Source organism: Podarcis filfolensis, assembly GCF_964270895.1.
Source record: "Podarcis filfolensis genome assembly, chromosome: 2".
NCBI classification, from domain to species: Eukaryota; Metazoa; Chordata; class Lepidosauria; order Squamata; family Lacertidae; genus Podarcis; species Podarcis filfolensis.
In genome coordinates, this window is record NC_139605.1 from 44,093,718 (window position 1) to 44,114,077 (window position 20,360).

At 39.7% G+C, this 20,360-nt stretch overlaps 1 protein-coding gene across 35 annotated transcripts in view; it reads right to left on the reverse strand.

Moving 5' to 3' along the window:
• Positions 1 to 20,360, reverse strand: part of CACNA1D (calcium voltage-gated channel subunit alpha1 D) — a 195,465-nt gene that overhangs the window by 91,367 nt on the left and 83,738 nt on the right. For 20 of the 35 annotated variants that reach the window (XM_083602859.1, XM_083602888.1, XM_083602892.1 and 17 more), the window contains exons 8-11: positions 19,397 to 19,500; positions 9,048 to 9,217; positions 1,411 to 1,498; positions 417 to 443 (exon numbers count right to left, since the gene is read on the reverse strand). In XM_083602859.1, the coding sequence (XP_083458985.1) occupies positions 417 to 443; positions 1,411 to 1,498; positions 9,048 to 9,217; positions 19,397 to 19,500 (389 nt within the window). Of the gene's footprint in view, positions 1 to 416; positions 444 to 1,410; positions 1,499 to 9,047; positions 9,218 to 19,396; positions 19,501 to 20,108; positions 20,213 to 20,360 lie in introns of all 35 variants that reach the window. The other 15 variants (XM_083602889.1, XM_083602883.1, XM_083602887.1 and 12 more) reach the window with 3 other exon arrangements.

Sequence of the window (20,360 nt, forward strand, 5' to 3'; positions counted from 1 at the left end):
AAATGGGAAGTGGTAGAGTACCCACTTCGAATTCAAAGGTCACAGGTTCAATCACCAGTATCTCCACATAGGGCTGGGAAAAACATGCCTGAATTTCTGGAAAGCTATAATAATAATAATAATAATAATAATAATAATAATAATAATACAGACAATACTGAGCTTGATTAATGGACCAATGGACTCGGTATATGGCAGCTCTTTGTGTTCTTTAAGCCATTATTGTTTATTTGTTTAATTACCTGCTCAAGTTTTTGTGGCTAAATGTTAGACTGCATATGATGCTGTATAATTTTTTTGTGCATTCACTAACCCATTTTTAAAAAAAGATTCAGTCATATTCAACCATAATATGTGTAGATTAACAGGAAACAGTTAAGGGGAAAGTGATTGAAAAGAGAGAGAAGAATACTGACCTGAACTTGGATTTTGAGATAATTTGACTAAAAGAAAAGGAAAACATATTTTTAAAGAAAATACGTAACAATTATTTACACAACTCCTTTTCCCTTGAAAGCTATGTTGGAAATTAAAAGCACTTAAAATTATTTCAATCTTGCATGTCTGCTTGATACAGAATGTTCTATTGGTGTAAATTGCAAAATAATGGCACCTTTTTACTGCTTTTGAAGGATCAGCGCAATAAAAGCTTGCATATTTTACATACATAGGAAACATTGTCTTTTTGAATTGATCTTTTACCAAAGCTTATCAGTAATGATACTATTAAGAAACCAATGTCAAAGTGGTTCAGAAACAGATTATAATCAAAATTTCACGATCAAAAAACCGTGGTTACCTGCTTTTATCTCACCACTCCTCCATGGCACTTACAGCAGATTCCCCACCCCCCAACAACCCTGCAATGTAGGCTGGAAGAAAATGATTGCCCAATACCATACACTGAGCTTGAAAGGGTTGAGCAAGAGTTTGAACTCAGGTTTCCAAGGTCTAAATCTAGCCACTACATCACACTGGTACAAATCATGGTTTGAATGTACTTATCAAGCGAACGGGGACTATCAGAAAACAATGTCTGAATTGTTAGGTAACAACACATGATAATAGCATCCATACCCTGTGCAATTTCTAGCAGCTGAACACTCACTACAGATTTATGACTTATAAAATAAGCAGTAAAGGACTACCAACTTAAATAAGCTTCAATGAGTGATTCAAGAAATGTACATCATTTTAATCATCCACATCTCAGAGAACTCCATTTTTGTTCAAAGACAATCTTCCTCAGAGTTTTCAGTTAATAAATTAACAGCACTAATGGTGTGTGTGTGCGTGTGTGTGTACACACACACACACAAAAAAAAACTTAGATGAAGAAAACTGTTCCTTTGCTCAGGAATTGCTAGAAATAAAACCATTGACATTCCTACCATGCTGATTTGTACTCACCACAAAGCTCCACAGCATGCTGGGCCCTCCCCTTCTCCACCAACATTTTCCGTATTCACAGACTCAGTTTCACTCGCTTGCATGCTTGCTGTTGGTAAGATAGAAGATATAATTAGAATTTTAGCTCAGCAAAGCCAGCTACACTTTGCTTTGTGTGTGTTGCACAGAAAAGCTGTGCATTTCTCAGGTATTTATTTAAAAGCTTGCGGGGGGAGCAGAAAGAAGTGTGAAAATGTTCACTTTAGTTAGCTGGCCTATGATAGTTTACTCTTTTTCTTCTGCGCAATCCCATTGTTTAGCCTGCGCTGAAAAGGATGACCCCAAATCCAGTTTGGATATAAATGGGTTACAGCAAGCGAAGTTACTTCCCTCGCAACTTCTAAGGTGCTTTTGTGGCCAGATTGCGTAGGGTTAGAATAGTTAAGTATAAAAAAGTTTAGCTTGAAAGGTTCCATTGAGCTTTCGTGTACCTTCTAAACCAGGATGGTGCAATGCACGGTCTGAGGGCTCGCAGTGCCTTTTTGGGTGACCCTCAGCAACACTTACTGCCCCACCAAGCCCTCCCTTCCCAAAGCAGGGTAAAAGAGATAAAGCAGTCGGTTTTGGGAATGATGCATAAGAGCTCTGCCAGGGTCCTAGAGCTCTCCCTTCCCCTTCCCAAAGCCTAGTTAGTGCTTTCCCAGCTTTGGGAAGGTGGGGGAGCTGTAGGATCCTGCCAGAGCCTCATGAAGGCAACGTGAGAGCAAGGGGGGGGACCCCTCATATTTGGGGCTCACTTCCCCCTCCCCTCTGGGTTCTGCCCACTGGGCATGAAAACTTGGGCTGCCCTGTTCTATAAGCTCAGCACAAAGAGCTTATAGAACCGCACAAATGGAAAAGCATCTCTGTGCCTTGGGCACTGATCTTCTTAGTTGCAATCGTAATAGTGAGTGGGGAGGCTGGCTGCTGCGCTCATGTCCTGCTTGTGGGCTTCCAAAAAGCGGGGCTCTTCTTAGTGCAAAAGGCAGAGCACAACAGTTTACATTTTTCTAAGACCCAGCATGTTCACCCATGCTTATGTTGGTATGGTAGCAGCTCAAAGAATTAACTACAAGCACCAGGAAGCTCCTGGTCTTAATCTTGCCTCTGCCATGCACAGCTCTCTCACACCGCTTGGGGGTAATAGCACTGATCTATTATACAATGTTGTTGTAAGGATTATTAAGCCCATGCAATATAGCATTCACAAGTGAACTGGTTCAATCTGTAGATGGAGGTTAGAGGTGGGGCTAACCCATTGACTGTGCATACTTTAAGAATGTCTGCACAGGGCCAGAGGAGCAAGGGTATAGGGAAAATTGACAATGCTTCGCATGGCAGCTGAGATGAAATTATTGCCTCAGCACACAGAATAGAGAGACAATTTCTTGCCAGTCCACAAAGACAGGCTGTCACCTAAAGCAGAACAAACAAACAAACAAACAAACAAACAAACAATAGACTGGCTTTTAAATTACCAGGACTCAGTTCCAGTCCTGGAACATTTCTGCCTTCACTAACTTCACAAGTTTTGTCAGGGACAATTCTGACAGCTTTTATTATCTTGGTACTTGTTCTAATTAAACAATTTCCTCAGGTGTCAATGTTTTGCACAATATTTGCCCCCATTAAAGTTCTGAAGTACTGCTAGGTTGAACATACACTGTTACACTGTCTATGGCTCACTCCAGCCTGAGTACAACACCGTGCCTAATTCACAACCATATGTTGTGATCTGCCAGGTGTAAATGAGAACCCTTCCCTTTTTTTAGTCACAGTCTGGTAGCAAGCAAAATAACCTAATGAAGGCCAAGATATGTGGCTAGCAGGGTTGCATTAATCCTGGTTAGCGGGGTCCACAATTCTTTTGAGTTGTTGTCAAACAACTCTCATTATGATCTACTCTGTTTAATTTAATGGCTTTCCAAGCAATCAGTATACATCTTGGGCTGCAATCTGATGCATACTTAACTGGGAGTAAGCTCCACAGATCATATGAGAACTTACTTTTGAGTAAACATGCCTAAAATTGAGCTGTTAGTCATTTGTTGCACAGGATTCAGACTTCTTCCATCAATGTTTCGATTCTGTTATCTATCACACTTTCTCAGTCCTTTCTCAGTGTGGCATGGCAGTGTCACCAAGCACCATTCAATAACGCCTGCATCATCACTACTAATTCCAAGCAATTACACATTTTATTTTATTTCATTTTATATTTTATTTTTTAATTCACCAGAGAGTGAGAATTTCTCCACTCTACCACTTAACCACTTGAAAGGTGGTAAACAATTAAAAGGCTACTCTCTGCCTCTAATTAATTTCTAGGGATTGTCTCCCCCTGTCTAATGTTGAAGCATGTGTCTCCCTGGGTTTTAAAAAATATAACGTGAATGTTTCAATGCCCCACGCCGCCCTGCCAACATAGCTACCCACATTTTAATCACTACCAACGCTGGTTTGGGCCTAGCGAAGGATAATTCTGAGGAAGGAAACATTATCCAGAAAAGTCCTTAAATTGATTTGCACGAAAAGTCACCAAGCCTCTGGACTGTCCCACAAAGCAAAGAAAGAAGTTCCAATATATCCATGCATTTGGAGGAAAGAAAACAGTTCATTCTGCTGGCACTGCACAACACCGCAAACATACATTTTCGCCATTAGCAGAACTACCAGATGTCCTTGTTTTTAAGAGAAAGCTTGTTCTTGGTCAATGCGCCATCATATCCTGAGAGCTTTTAAACACTTTATGGTTTTCATCACATTGAAACTAAAGTGATGTACTCATATCTGACTCATTTGCCTTTCTAGATCGTACACTTTAACTTGATTGAGAGCTATTCAATGGAAATTTAAACGAGTATAATGAAATTTCAGCTTACAGTTGTTGCACTGCAGCAACAATCTCTTTGAAGCATGCATTCAAGCAGCAAATCACTTCCATGCAAGATGTGTGTCCACATGCAATTTAGGGAATATATTTACTCCCAGGTGTTTGAGAATTTAAACAACAGCACTCAAAACTCATTGCCTAGATTGAAACACATCCACTGCAAAACAGAACACATTTTTTACCATGTTTGTTTGACCCACGGCAACATCTAAATCTGCTTTTCTTCTTGTCGTCTAATAAATCGGCCAACGTAACCCCTTCATGTTAAACACATGCAACCCCGTCAATAAAACAGCAGGTGGCAGCAGCAGCAGTGCAAAAGACAATAAAGGATCCACATTCAGTGCAATGCCAGTTGAGATGCTACATGACACAGGAGGACTATATTGGCTTTGCTATCAGCAACTGCAGCCTAAATCTAGGCCTGTGTAAAATTGAGAGGACTGAAGTGGCAAGGCTTCTGGATTTCATTAAGAGCACCCGATCATCTCCTCCCTCTTAAGCTTCCCAGGCGAAATCTGGAAGCTAAAAGGTGTGTTTGTGGAGGAGAGTAGCTGCACAGGCAGCTCTCCTATGGCTATCAGAAGCAGAATTATATAAAATAAAGCACGCATATGCCAAAGCAATTTCTGTAATTGATACACGTTGCAGGGCTGTAGCCGAGTTGTCAAGCATGCGTGCAAAAGGTCCTGAATTCAATTCACCAGATAAAAATGGGGATGCCTAGTATCTGAAAGGCTGGAGAGGCACTGCCAGGGCTTATCCAGGGCACTGCCAGGGCTTATTTACTGTGCTTTCTAGGCACAGGTCCCCACTTTAAAGCACTGTGTCTGAGTGCTTCTTTTTCTTTTTCTTTTTCTTTTTTTTGTCCCAGTGCTTTCCCCATGAAAACCTGCCCTTTAAAGCTGAATCGGAACAAATGGCAATTCAGCTTTCAAGAGGAAAAAAGTGTGCAGACACAGGACTTTAAAGTGTGGACCTGTGTCTAGAAAGGCAGCACAAAAGGAAGTCTGGATGAGCTAGATGTACCAATAGTCTGGTAAAGCAGCTTCCTGTGCTCCTAAAACCAATTTTCTTTGGTGCAGAATTTTGATTAGTTTTTGAAGTAATCGTAGTAACTACATTCTTGCTTAAATTAATTTACTCCTTACAGTAATTCTTGGCCAAGCTGGGGAGGGCTCACAATCCTGAGGGAACAGAGGTGAGTCATTGCTGGCAGTTGCACAGATCATAAACCGCTTTCTATTCAGTGATTAGTAATTAGCATCCTGATAGTTTTACAAGGGTATCTTTACAGTAGGGTATAAAGATTAAGGGCTGATTCACAGAACTGCAAATCAGGCTTGTCTTTCAACTCAAGTTAATTGTTTTGCCTGCTTGGGTTGAATGTGTCAACTCCCACAAACATAAATCGCACATGGATGCTAGCACACAATTCGTCAAAGGCACTGATACCTGAGATTTGTGTTTTTTCTATCCAGGCTGGCAAGCAGCTCTCCCCGGTCTTGGATACCCCAGATGCTGCAAGACTACAACTCTCATCTTCCTTGACCATTAGCCAAAATGGCCAAGGACTGATGACAGTTGTTGTCCAATAATATCTGGGGACCAAAAATAAGGTGGAAGGCCAGCTACTTTAGCAAATGTTTTAAAACCAATTGTATTTCTACTCTATCAGTGTTGTCTATTTCAAAGGAGAGCAGGGTGGATTTGTATATGCAGTATTAAGGCTACAGTTCTATGAACATTAACCTGGGGGGGAGGGGGGAAGCATCACTGAACACAGTGGGACTTTCTTCCAAGTAAGTGTGTGTAGGATTGGTCTGCACATGCAGATACCAGTTTCCCCATGGGTGACACAGCCCTGATCATATCCAACACTCTCTATCTCAGAACCAGAATAAAAAAACTGGGAATTAACAATGGACTTGCAGAGTTACTCCGAAGACTAGCAAGACAATAAAGCACCTTGCAAAACGGTGGATTAGAAGTAACATAAAGCTAAGTTGGGATGCGGGTGGCACTGTGGTTTAAACAACCATGCCGCTTGGACTTGCCGATCTGAAGGTCAGCGGTTCGAGACCCCGCAACAGGCTGAGCTCCCGTTGTTTGGTCCCAGCTCCTGCCAACCTAGCAGTTTGAAAGCACACAGTGCAAGTAGATAAATAGGTACCGCTCTGGCAGAAAAAGTAAATGGCGTTTCCGTGCACTGTTCTGGCTTCGCCAGAAGTGGCTTAGTCATGCTGGCCACATGACTCAGAAAAACTGTCTGCGGAAGTGGACAAACACCGGCTCCCTCAACCTGTAAAGTGAGATGAGCGCCGCAACCCCAGAGTCGTTTGCGACTGGACTTAACTGTCAGGGGTCCATTTACCTTTTTAAAGCTAAGTTAAAAGGGTCTGTTGTATTAAAACTGGTCGTTTCCACATCATCGTATTCTACAGCAATGAAAACAAATTATGTTGCTGCAGCAGAAGTGCAAAAAAAATTCACATCACTAAGGCCAACCAGCATCACTCTTATTACACTCATTTAAGAAATCAGTTGACAAAGTGCATGTCATTCTCACGTAAGATAGGGAGTAATTAATTTTCTGTAATCTAACTACAGTATCACACAATGGCATTTTAAGTGGCAGAATCTTCCAAGAGAATAAAAAGGAGAGATATGGCAGAGCACTATAGATTGTGTTTTGAGAAAGGCAGGTTTCTTAACAGAGCACAAATAATAATAATGCAGCCCAGCAACTTTAATGATTTCCTTGTTAAATTTTATGTTACTCAAAGATTTTCCGTAGCAATATTCAGAATGTTCTGAGTAGCTTACTCTGAAATATATTCCAAGGCGATATTACTAACAGATTAACTGTTCCATTACAGGATGTGATTGATATGGCACAGATTGCTGCTTTAAGATACCATTACCAGTAACACACAAAGACACTGGATGCTTGATCAGGGCCAGAGAACATCTCTGCAGAGGTTGATAATAGTAGGATCACTGCCTGAGACAGATATCATTGACTCTAAAATTAGCCAAGCAAGTGGCTAAAATTGCTGTTTCCCTTTTAGAAGCACCAAGAGATGGATCTCCAGATGGACCAATTTTCTCTACATCCACAAGATGTTGATAGGCAATTTGGGGGTTGTTCTACAGCTATCTCTGGCTTCAGGAAGAAGACTGAAAAGCCAAGGGGCTCCCCAGCTAGCCAGCTCTTCTATCTAAGCAGCTTAAAGAAAACCTAAATGTTAAGGAGGATTTTTGATTCTATGCAAAACTAGCTGTCAGGTCAGCAATTTATAGCCTGGTCCTCTAATAGTTAACACTTTGATGTAGAAAAATTGCTCTTCAGAAAATTACTGCTTGCTGTAATATACCCCCATTTATTTTGACAGTTTGTGAAAATAAAACAATAACAATCTTACAGTGTTGACATTCGTCAGTAAAATTTAAAGTAACATAAAATGCAGTCTGACATTTTAGGGCCGAAAATGGCTCTTGCAACTCATTGCTAGATCTCAAGGATGCAGGTTCTGTACATGCCAACCCTGCAAATACATATATGTGCATGTACATTTTTAACATAACATCTTGAATTAATACAAAATGTAACTGAGGTTGCAATCTATTACTGTTGTTATTGTTATTATTACATTGATTACACGCTTTTCACCGGCAGGTCCCAGGGCGGGTTACCACAATTTAAAATTCAGAATTCAAAACAGTTAAAACAGTACATTCATACGTATAGGGTGGATCCTGAAAACACACATAAAAAAAGGTAAAGGTACCCCTGCCCGTATGGGCCAGTCGTGTCCGACTCTAGGGTTGTACGCCCATCTCACTTAAGAGGCCGGGGGCCAGCGCTGTCCGGAGACACCTCCGGGTCACGTGGCCAGCGTGACGAAGCTGCTCTGGCGAGCCAGCACCAGCGCAGCACACGGAAACTCCGTTTACCTTCCCGCTATAAAGTGGTACCTATTTATCTGCAGCACACGAAACGCCGTTTACCTTCCTGCTATAAAGTGGTACCTATTTATCTACTTGCACTTAAGAGTGCTTTCGAACTGCTAGGTGGGCAGGAGCTGGGACCGAAAGACGGGAGCTCACCCCGTGGCGGGGATTCGAACCGCCGACCATAGAATCGGCAAGTCCTAGGTGCTGAGGTTTTAACCACAGCGCCACCCGTGTCCATATCAGGTGTCAAAGACAGGGTAAAGACGTGCATCTTCAGCATTCACTGAAGCTTGTATAGCAAAGAAACCAGGTGCACCACGACTGATGCTCTCTTCTGGGCTGCCACCACCTGCAAACTTCTGACAGATGTGGAACTGCTAAGCTGCTGATCATAACACCTGGGAAGGTTTGTAGGGAAGGAGGAGCTCTCTCTGATATATGGGCCTAAGTCATTTGGAGCTGCAAACACTAGCTGAGCACCTTGAACTGGGCCCGGAAACAAACTGACAACCAATGCAGCAGTTTATATGTGTTCCAAAGGCAAGCCCAGCCAGTAATCTGGCCGCCGCATAATAATGTTAGAGTGCAGGTAAAGAAAGTAGTCATTTACAACAGAAACAGTTATCTGCAGGTGGGGGAGAGGGGAGAATTACAGACATCTGAGTATAACGCTATTATGTGAGCAACAGTCTCTCCCATACAGTAAACTATTTTTAGAGCACACTATATTCTTTTGTTAGCAGTAATAAAGTGAGAAGACATGACATACTATTCCGTTTGCCTTCTCCATCACCTTCCTCTTCATTCTCAGGGTCAATATCTTCTGCTTGTGTAATCCAATCCAAATAGCCTTTGAGATCCTCTTCAAGCTGCTGCTTTTCACGCAGCTTCTGAAAATCTCCCCTGGCCTTGGCTTTTTCTCTTTCCTTGGAAAACTCCCTATTGGGTTCAGATAAAACGTAACAGAAATATTGATTTATGAAGCTGTAGGCTTTCTGAAGGGGAAAAAAAACCAGACCCCAGTATTTCTTTTTCACACAGTTAAACAAAATAAAGAAACTGTACAGAAAAGTGAACAGTTTCCACAGATCACAACATTGATACGAGTCACACAACATGCTTCATTCCTTATACACTTATTAAGCTCCTATGTACTGATAATAATAATAAAAATACAATTATTTGGTCACAATAACTAAGTTGACATCATGTTGGATCTTTCCTCCCATCCTTAAAAACCTCAACGTTACTGATATATGTAAGATATTATGTTGTACTTCTCATTTAGAAATTAAATGATTATTCTAAATAGCACCTTCTACTTAATAGGGCCAAGGTTTGAAGGCATAATGGCTTCGTGGAATTACAACTGGGGGAAATGGCATATACCAATGAAATGTAAGTGTGAACACATATTTGAGAAAAAGGCAGTTCATTTCAAACCTAAAAGCAGGATTTGTCCCCTTGAGTCACTTATACAAGGGTGAATCTCCTTTACGCAAAATATCCCAACAGAATTAAGGTTCCTATGTGGAAATTTCCAAGCTATCTCACATCAGTATGAATAGAGGGAGCCCATGATGGACAGTGGAGAGAATGTAAATGACAGAGTTTCAAGTCTGCTCTTCAATGCTGCAATTTGTCCTCAGGAGGGTGGGGGAATAAAACAATGCAGTGCAGCCTGCTAGATTAAATAACCAAAGACCCTCAAACAAAACAAACAAAACCCTTAATCTGAACAAAATAAAAAAAAATCCTTCCAGTAGCACCTTAGAGACCGACTAAGTTTGTTATTGGTATGAGCTTTCGTGTGCATGAACACTTCTTCAGATATTAGATCCCTTAAAATGAGTCAAATGCATTAGATCCCTTTAAATGAGTCAAAGGTACATGACAGCATGTGTTCCCAAATTGGAAATTCTTCATTATCTCGGAATAAGAAATGATTGAGAAGCTATCTTAACACCCCATTGTGCTGGGCTGGGTTTACGTGTTAGATTTGAGCCAGTCTCACTGCAAATCACACTGCCCCCCTCCACCTTCCATCCTGCTCATTTTGGATTTGGTGGTGCCATTGCTGCAGAGGAGAGAGGTTTGGATTGTGCCCTTAGGCTGTAGGAACATACTCTTACCTGGGAGTAAGTCTCACTGAACTCATAGAACTACCACTGAACTGAATGGGACTTACTTCTGACTAGACATGCATAGATTTGTGTTGTTAAACAATAAATGTGAGAACCTAGATAATGCATTTATTGTAAAGATGACATCTAAACTCATGTCACACTCCCCAAAACAGCCCAGTAAGAACTCAGCATGCTCAACTATTACCAGGAGACACAGAATCTTGAGTGTCAGTTGAAAAAGAAATACACAAAGCTGAAATATGCAAGAGAAAGTTGTGGCTGCCTAGAATCCTAAACAGAATAATTCCTGTTAGGGGATTATGATATACTGCCACATTCTGTTGCGGGTACCATTCATTTCAGTGGAACTTGCTCAGAAGATGTTCCACCAGAACCCTCACCATGTCTTCACCACTTCTATTAAATAATATCAGACTTCACAGATTGAAGTCAACCTACTCATCCCTACAGATGAGAGAGATTCATGAAAGACTATGCAGTTATGACTGCTACAACAGTACTATTACACCTCTGCACTTTCACTAGAACACCTGAATGTGACTTCTAATGGCCAATCAAGATGATGTAAGAAACACATGGCTGCATTTCACTCAACTGTTTTTGCTTATGTTAAATAGCAGCAGTGAAGAAGGGAGTGCAATTAATATTGGGGTCATGGTGTATAAGCGTGGGTTGTTGTTGTTTTTAATCAATTTCAAGTTACACCAAGATCACTTCCTGAAGTGGAAGTGATCTTTTCCTGTGGAAAAGAAGCTACTATTGGCATCTGCAGCCTACCAAAGCCCAACAACAACCTTGAAGGGCTGGTTTTCATTGGAATTGTGGCATTGAGAAAAGGTTAAGCCTTCCTCCTCCCTGCAACACTGCCATTTCAATCCTGAATGGACCCCTGGCAGCTGCTATTTAATAGAAACAAGAAACAAGATAAGCAAAACCCAAACCATGTGTTTCACATATCATCTAGTTTGGCACTAATTATATAGGATTGCAGAAAGTGAACATAATACTGAATGTAATATAATAGTTCAATTTTGTCATGGTTCATGATGTCCATGGTCTATTGCTTGAAATGATTTGGCAGATATGTATCCTGATGAACAACTATCCAGCAGAAACTCAAAGTGATCCCTACTGCCTACATGGCTTTGCAGAGATATTTCAGGTCTCTGCAAGGGGAGTTGGTGCCTTCTCTGGAGAACTGATGCCATCTTCACATCCAATAGTCGTCAGAGAAAAGCTGAAAGCCAATGGGGAGCTTTTACATATTTGGATGTGATCAACGGGAGGGGGGGGGGGCCTTGCTGCTGCTATTGATATTAATATTGTGTATATTTATTTTAGATCTTTCATGATTTATGTGGAAATTATTCAATTTGGTTGTGTACTTTTTATGTTTAATTTATTGTTTATGACCACTTTCTTTTGTTATGTTTGTAATTACTTTTTTTCATGTTGTAAGATGCCTTGAGCATAGTTTTAACTATAGAAAGGCGGTATACAAATAAAATGATGTACATATTTTATTTATTTATTTATTTACGGCTATTAGCCCATAAAAATGATGTACATATGTTTAATTCCACGTTGAATCTGATTCATTTTGCAACTACACATACTGCGGCATCAGGTTACATTTGACCCAGTGTGAGACAATGAAATGTGCTTTTTTCTTATTCAAGGAATAGGGCTGGGTGATATTTTGTTTTCAACATTGTGATATATTAACAGCTAAATATTGTGATATACTGTACTGATATATTACAATGTCTGAAATGTCTCTTGACTGATTCTTCCTCTGCATCTTATTTCCTACTTCCTCTTTAAGGACGAAATAAGGTGGGGAGGAAGAAGCAGGTGAGACACATCACCCAGCCCTACAGCTGAGCAAGCCCCCTTGCTGCTCCGACTCGCGGAACACACCTGGCGCTAACGGGAGTGTTCAAAAATGCTCAAAAATTCTGAAACCATTATCATGATCTGAAATTCAAACTTCAGTTCCAGATGATGTACAGAAACACCAGGAATAAATGCCTCATCAAACAATGGGTTGGATCACAGTTCAAAACGTTACTGAAACATGGGCTACAAAAGTTGGGTCACACACATCAAGGTTTTTAGCACACCATTTTAAATAGGAATGCTATTGCTTTTGTTTTTAATTCTTGCTTCACTGATATATGTGAGAAAAGGACACTTTTATCCTCTCATTTTGGTTTTTTTGGCTATTAATCCTTGACTCTGCTGAGAAAAGGAATACTGTCAAGGCTTGTTCATTTTCCTTTACAGGAAAACTGCAGCTGACAGTTCATTGCCATCTTCTATTTTGTGCATCATTATTTAAATGCCTTTCCCCATTAATCCTCAAAGTGCCATGTAGACAAGTGTTCTTAGGTATGTGTGTGCATACTGGCATATAGAAAAAACAACACTCTTTTTCATTACATGGATCCATGAAAAAAACAGCATGATTGTTGTGCTAGAATGCAATAAATGTCAGGAAAATATATGCTAAATGAATAAAAACATTACTTTCACCCGCAGTGCCTACAGAAGGATGCATATGGGGACACGTCAATATATACTCCTTGCTGTCCTCGAGCAAGGAAGTAAATACAACTTACAGATATTTATTAAAGTGTGTTTGGAAAGATCTTATTTTGTTCCCATGGCTACCCAGAGAAATAGTAATGCCTTCAGCAGAATCTGTCTTCAGTATAAAGCATCTTTTAGTGGTTAGAACTATTCTTGAGAAACAGATTATCACGCATCATTAAGAGCTGGTCCACTTGTAAATAAGGAATTGTTTTCACAACTTCCAGTTTTCTTTGTTTAACAATAAAATAGTTTCAGCAGATACACTGGTAATACATTCAAAGTATGCCATTTAAATTTTATTTCTGCATAAAAATATATTAATTCAAATCAGAAATGCTACTTCCACATTATTAAGGCAAAATCCCTGAACTGCTTGCTAATGCTTTGACCAGATAACCTCAGCAAAGAAACGGTGTAGGAATTGTCTTGCTGAACAGATCAAAAGGTTGCCAACCAAATATTCCTGGTCAGGCACAATTCCTGTTCCTTGCACCCTAGTAGAGGTATGTCACTTTTGCATGTGGAGGCTGAATATTTTGTTATCATGACAACAGCCATTAATTTGTTGTCTCCTCACACCTTTTTGAAGCTATCAGCTATCTGTCTGTTTGATAGTGAACATCATCAATTAACTGGTGGTATAAGCTTCAATTATTATAAGAGGGAGAAAAGAAAACATGCCTCTCCACTCCAGAGAGAGTTCTCTGAAGCAGCTTTCAGTTTAGATTCTTGTAATTAAACTGTTTTTACAGTCTTGCAGTGTGTCAGCTAATTAGAACTGTTTAGCCATTTGGTTTTTAACCAATAATATAAATCAATTTACCAAAGGAATAAACAAAAATATATGCATACTACAAGGCTCTGTGCACTCAGAGCTTAGTAAGAGACCCAGTTTTACATTCATAGCTCACTCCAGGAGGTTTTCCTTTCCTTGTGATAGCTGCATCAGTGCCTTATGCTCAGCTGAGTGTTAAATTTTGAGCAAGAATGTTCACATCCCATCCTAGCTGTTGACTTACTGGGTGGCCTTGACTTTGTAAACTCGAAACACTGCCTCATAGGGTGTTTTTTTTTTTTTTAGAATAAATGAGATTAGAAATCTAAAGTACCCTGCACAGTTGTTTGAATTTTATATAAATAATATAGAGAGGGAAATGTCCTAATAATAATAATATTCTAGCACTAAAAATAGGAGTGTTATACATAGGTGTATGGCTATCCTTTGCACCAATCTTTATTCAAAGAACTAAGTCTGGAATGTGCCCCTATAAATGTGCCTCATACTGAGGCTTGCAGGCATAAAGTAATGTTTCGTTGACAGATTCAATTTTATAACTTAAATGCACCTAGAATGTGGAAATAAATTGAAATCAGAATGGGTAAAATATCAAGCATTCTACGGAAGGAACTACAGACAAATCTGAGTTGACTCAGCAACATTCTCATCTCAAATATGACCAGGGTGGGGTGGGTGGGACTTCAACAGAAATAAAACATTACTTTCAAATGGCTTAGGTCCATACATACAATATCCTAACAAATTTGTCTACTCCAAAACTAGAGTTCTCCAAGTCATTAAAATTGTGCTTAGAACCACTATGTGATAATGAGAAAAGAAATGCATGGCTGTTGACAAAATGAATTACATGAATGATAGCCATCTAACATTTGTGCCCTTCAAATGCTTGGAATATATCCTTTGCTGTCAACAGACTCCTTAATTTAAAATAATATTTACTAAGGGCATTCCCTATTCTTGCAGTCTATGTTATCTTAAAATTACATGAAAATTATATTAAAAAATGACCTCCACTTTAAAATCTTGTGGGTTTTTTTTAATTATTATTCTTTTAAAAACAATTTCAACATTTCATTCTCACATACTCACCTTTAAAGAAGGCTAGATGTAAAACAAAAGGTCTCTCAAATTATATCTTACCTACATGTACATCATTCTATAAACACGTCAGTCATGCAGTTCACAAACACAACACACGAAATACGAAGATCAAAAACATTAGACACTTTTCAAAATGCTGAGCATAAATCAACAACACAGAAAATAGTCATATCATATGGAAACATCTTCAGCACAGATTCCAGATTTTAGTTCCTAAAATCCAGAGAACTAAATACAGCCATGTTTTTAAGGCACAGGGATTATTTGGGAGAGCTATTACCTTTTCAATGACCATCACCATTTTGCCTTGTGGAAGTCTGGTTATGTTTTAAAAATGTGCATCTATGCAGACATATGTGTTTATTAATCACATTATATATGACAATATGACTGATTTTATGAGCAGGGTTAAAAGCATATGTGACTACCTACATGTATGTCCCAGGGAAATCTTTCCTAGAAGCCATTCCATTAAAAAGAAACAAAAAAACCCAAACCTTTTATGTCTCCAAAACTTGGGTGACTTCAATATTTTTCTAATTAATACAGAGATGCAGGAGGCATATTTTACAACGCTCTTGCATCATTTACCTTGGAGATAATCTGTTGCATTAATTACTTCAGGGGGGGGGGATAATGCTTATTACCACAGGCATATAGAAAGCCTTATCCTTGTATCTATGCTAGCAGAATGATAGTATTTTTCTCATCAGTCTGAGAGATGCCCTTTATATATTCAGAGTTTAGGTTTGCCTGAAGCCTTCTATGCATTCTTCACGCAAAATAATAAGGCAATATTCTACTTTCTAGCACCTACAGTCCAAAAATTAATAGGTGATATCCAATGATGTCTGAGAAATGGAATTTTGCTTGTATAATGCAAGTTCCAATTTATCTTCTCCACCCTCCAGTCTCTCTCACACACAAAATGTGGCTGAGGGCAGCAGGAGTCAGAAAAGGAAAATAAGGCCCCATTGCAGGAGTGTACACTCACCCACACTAGGTTAGATTTCACTTTATGGTGCAAATTACAGATGTGGTGGGGACTGTTATCTTTAAACTGGAACTATTCTAATTCCAACAGACTGGTAAAACAGTGAAATACAACCTTCTGACTAGCTGCCCTACATTTTGAATATTTATCATAATTACTCTTTTTTTTATTTTCTAAACTAAGAACAAAATGGTATCAGTTTTGGCAACAAGCAACTTCTCCTGACCAAGCCCAGCTGAACAGGGAGAACACAAAATAGGTACCAATTAGCACAGTTTGCATTCATTTCAACTAGGTTTGCCCAAGAAGTTTCCAGGGGGGGCTTTTCTATTTATCCTCTAATTATATCTAACTATTATTTTTGTCTAGAACTTCGCTTTTTTATTGTGGAAAACCCATAGTATCTACCAGCTCAGAGCAGGACAGCTAATAAATGTCCTTTAACAAGAGTCACAGCTTGCATTACTCCATATCCTCTGCAACCATTTAAAAAATATTTTGTTAAGCCTCATGTTCTCTTCTTAGGTGCGTTAGGACATGCAAAGACTTATGCATGGTTAGCTAGTGCATATAGTTTACCTGAATTACTGGGGAAGTGCAGTCATATTTGCAGACTTAGGTTGTGTTCTGTGAGCGGCTCTACGAATGGGAGAGTATGGTGGCCTTGGAAATGTTGGTCTTGAAATAGGTTCAAATTCAAGAAGCGCACTAGTAGCCCTAGGTAAGTCACTATTCCTTAGCCTAACCTGCTACATAGGATAATACAAATCCAGTAAGTTAAATCCCACTGAAGTTAACTAATATGTTGAAACCATTGTGATTGCTCATTTACTGCGCAATCCTACACATCTCTCTCAGAAAATACTGCATATACTCAAGTATAAGCTGACTTTTTCAGCACAGTTTTTATGCTGAAAAAGCCCCCCGCGGCTTATACTCGAGTGAGGGTCCTTTCAGGCTGCTCCTTCCTCCGCCGCCACCTTTGCCACTGTCAGCAACGGTGGAGGAACAAGCAGCCCGAAAGCAACCCTTTTGGGCTGCTTGTTCTTCCTCTGCCGCTGCCGCCACCACCAGGTTTGTGGTGTGGTGAACCGGCTTATACTCGAGTCAATAAGTTTTCCCAGTTTTTGTGCTAAAATTAGGTGCCTCGGCTTATATTCGGGATGGCTTGCGTATATACAGTAAGTCCCACTGAACCAAATGGGGCTTACTTTGAGGCAACAGGCTACAGCATTGTAGGCTTAAGCATATACTGTTACACTAGGAGAGAAGCATTGATAAAAGATCACAATTCCTCACTACTGCAAGTCTGGAAAACACTTAGCCCTAGACTAGCCAGGCTAACAGCACAGGGTTTAGGTAGATCACTGGTCTGATTTTGTTTAAGGCAGCTATGGTGTAACAAATCAGGTGTTTTTCCCCCCCTTTATTTCTGTTTGTAAATAAAGATTCTGTCTTTATTCAAAATAGAGATTCTGTCTTTATTCAAAATTTCTAAGCTCACAGTAAAATATATATTTTATATTAAAAATATATAATCAAATATATAAACAAAGGAGGGCACTTTTCAGTATCTTCTTAAAAACATTTTTGCTGTAACATTGTCATTCAATCATAAATCATCTGCGCACACAATAGGAGGACGGGTGACACCAGAAGACTTGCTAGCCTTGTTACATTTATATTTCTACTACAGTACTCAGCTGAAAAGATTATTTGCCATTGAGTTAGCTACACCCTGCATAGGACTGCAAAAACATTCTGTTGTCTACATTTTCTTATTCGTCTGTGGAAAATATGTGTGTACCCATTGTGTAAGCTGCATTGCACAGATTAATGCAGTTAATGAGGTCAACACAATTTAGGAAAATACTGCCCAGTTTTAAGTGCCTGAAACAATAAAATTTCTGATAATTGCTGGAACATAGATGACTATGAACTCTAACTTACTGCCTATTGCTGTATCTTCCAGTTCAAATAAAGCCCTCTTCAGGTGTTTGGGGGGAATGCTCGTGGGCTCAACGAGGAAAGGGACAAGACTGTGCATGTAAGCCTCACCTCCAATATTCCCGTGTGTGCTGGTCCCACTTCAGATGGTCTGAAGCAGGCTTCCTCAAACTCAGCCCTCCAGATGTTTTTAGCCTACAACTCCTATGATCCCTAGCTAACAGGACCAGTGGTCAGGGATGGTGGGAATTGTAGTCTCAAAACATCTGGAGGGCCGAGTTTGAGGAAGCCTGGTCTGAAGGAAGATTCTAAGCACCTCTTGATGAACATACTTCCATTTTCCCTTCAGACCTTCCTGCTCAATTTGGAAAAACCTGAAGTAGAGCCAGCATGTGCAGAGAAATTGGAGGAAAGACCTCCTGTTTAAGTCCCAAATGCCCAAAAAAGGGCTTACCCAAGGCAGAATGCATGAACAAGCTTCCTTGCACCTGAAGAACTACTGACAAGAGTTAATAACATTATTAAACAACACAGCTTGAATTTCAGGTTCTGATTTGAAAGCCTGCATGATACGTTATGGATGCAGACAGTGATGTCAGACTAGCCCTACATCTGTATGCCACAAGCTTATTTGCTTACTATTTGCCATTTGACTAGTAATCACATTCTGTTTAATGCCAGAAGTTTGGACTGTGGCTATCTGTTTGGGTATTAATCATTTTCAGACAGTCAGACAGGCCTATTCTTCTGCCAATGTTGTTGCCCATGGTGGCTTGGAGAACTGAAGCTGAAATAGGAGAAGTGCTATGGGCTATACTGTGCCCACTTAGTTACATCTCCCTTTATGCAGACACCATAACTGGAGCCATCCTGCCATGCTCTTCTTACAATACAGGTAAGGAGCTTCAAAAACATATGGCGATAGTTTGACAAGCTTTTCCTATTGACAGCTATAGCGATGTTTGCCTACTTGTGACCTTCACAGCCAATGATGAGAGCCAGCTGCATGCACAATGTCCTGGATATTCAATAGCTTTAGGTAAGACATCTCCACCAATATACAGGAGACATCAAAGGATTTGTAAAAAACATACAACCAATGTCAATAGAAGCAGAAAATGTGAAGCACCTGCTAACAGGCATATCCTGCTGGTAGTTACACAAAAGATATTGTATGTTTGTTTAGATAAGCTTTTCAAATGCTGAAACTAGGCTTTCAGAAATGGACAACGGCCTTTATCAATATTTTAAAATATATATGCTTACACAGGTGTCATCTTTCGCTCATTGTGTGCAAAATGATGTCTTTAAGGAAGTTAGTACTTCATTTAGTTACTCTTCAGTGATGGGGGGTGTTGGGAACCACTGCAAACACAGGGTGTCATAGACAGGCAGAAACACAAAAGTTCAGACATTCAGAAAAGCAAACACTGGTAAAATGACATGCAGAAAAGCCATCACTGTGAAGCTTGTGCAAACGCATAGGCCATTTCACACACTGCGGTGGAATATACAAGGTTAATCTAACTGCTTACCCACTAAGTACACCAAGAACCAGGTTAAGTACGAAAAATGAGCCAAGAATGATAAGACTAACAAAATAGATCCATGGCCATTCACATCCTATTGCATCATTTACCTGTAAAATGTAAGGAAACATGTTATGATTCAGCTATTCACTACACAGCAGAGTCCTCCTGCAATTGACAGATCACATAGGTATTCAGTGTACCAGCAGTATCCCTCTCACAGCTCCATCCCTTACTTACACTGCAGTTCACCATGATGCCCAATATTGGCAGTACTATAAAAAGACTTCTAAGCTACTTTTGGGGTGAAGAAAATGTGTAGAAGATAATTTAGGAGCTTTAAAATATCTAGATTACATTTAACCATAGCAATATGCACATTTCAGAACCTATGCCCTACGGGGGTTGATAATTTGTTTAACGGTTTGGGGGGGGAAAATATTGGAATTTAAGGTAGTGGTTAATTAATTACTAAGCACAAGTCTATTATGATCTCTTTACGTTTTTACATCTGCCTATTATTTTATCAGGAAATTGCCCTTGCTATTGTACGCTGCATGGCCTCTGAAGGATACATGCTGTTCTAAAACGAAAAATCCCAGTGTTTCATTTTTAAAATCTTATCCCCAATTATTGTGATCTTTTCATAATATACCTATGTGTTCATGGCAACCGAATACAGGACTCTGCTTCTAGGACGAAAAAGGTGTATGCTTACCCGCTCAATACACCAAGAACAAGATTTAGAACGAAAAAAGACCCAAAGATGACGAGACTGACAAAATACACCCATGGCAATTCAAATCCCATAGCATCATTCATCTGTAAGAAACAAGATGATCTTATAGAAACAGTTTAATTTAATTTTGTAATAGCGAACAGTTGGTGAGGAAGAAACACAGATAAGTAACAGAAATGCACCCCCTTGCACACAATCATCAGGGGAAGAAAATACGACCCATGTATCATC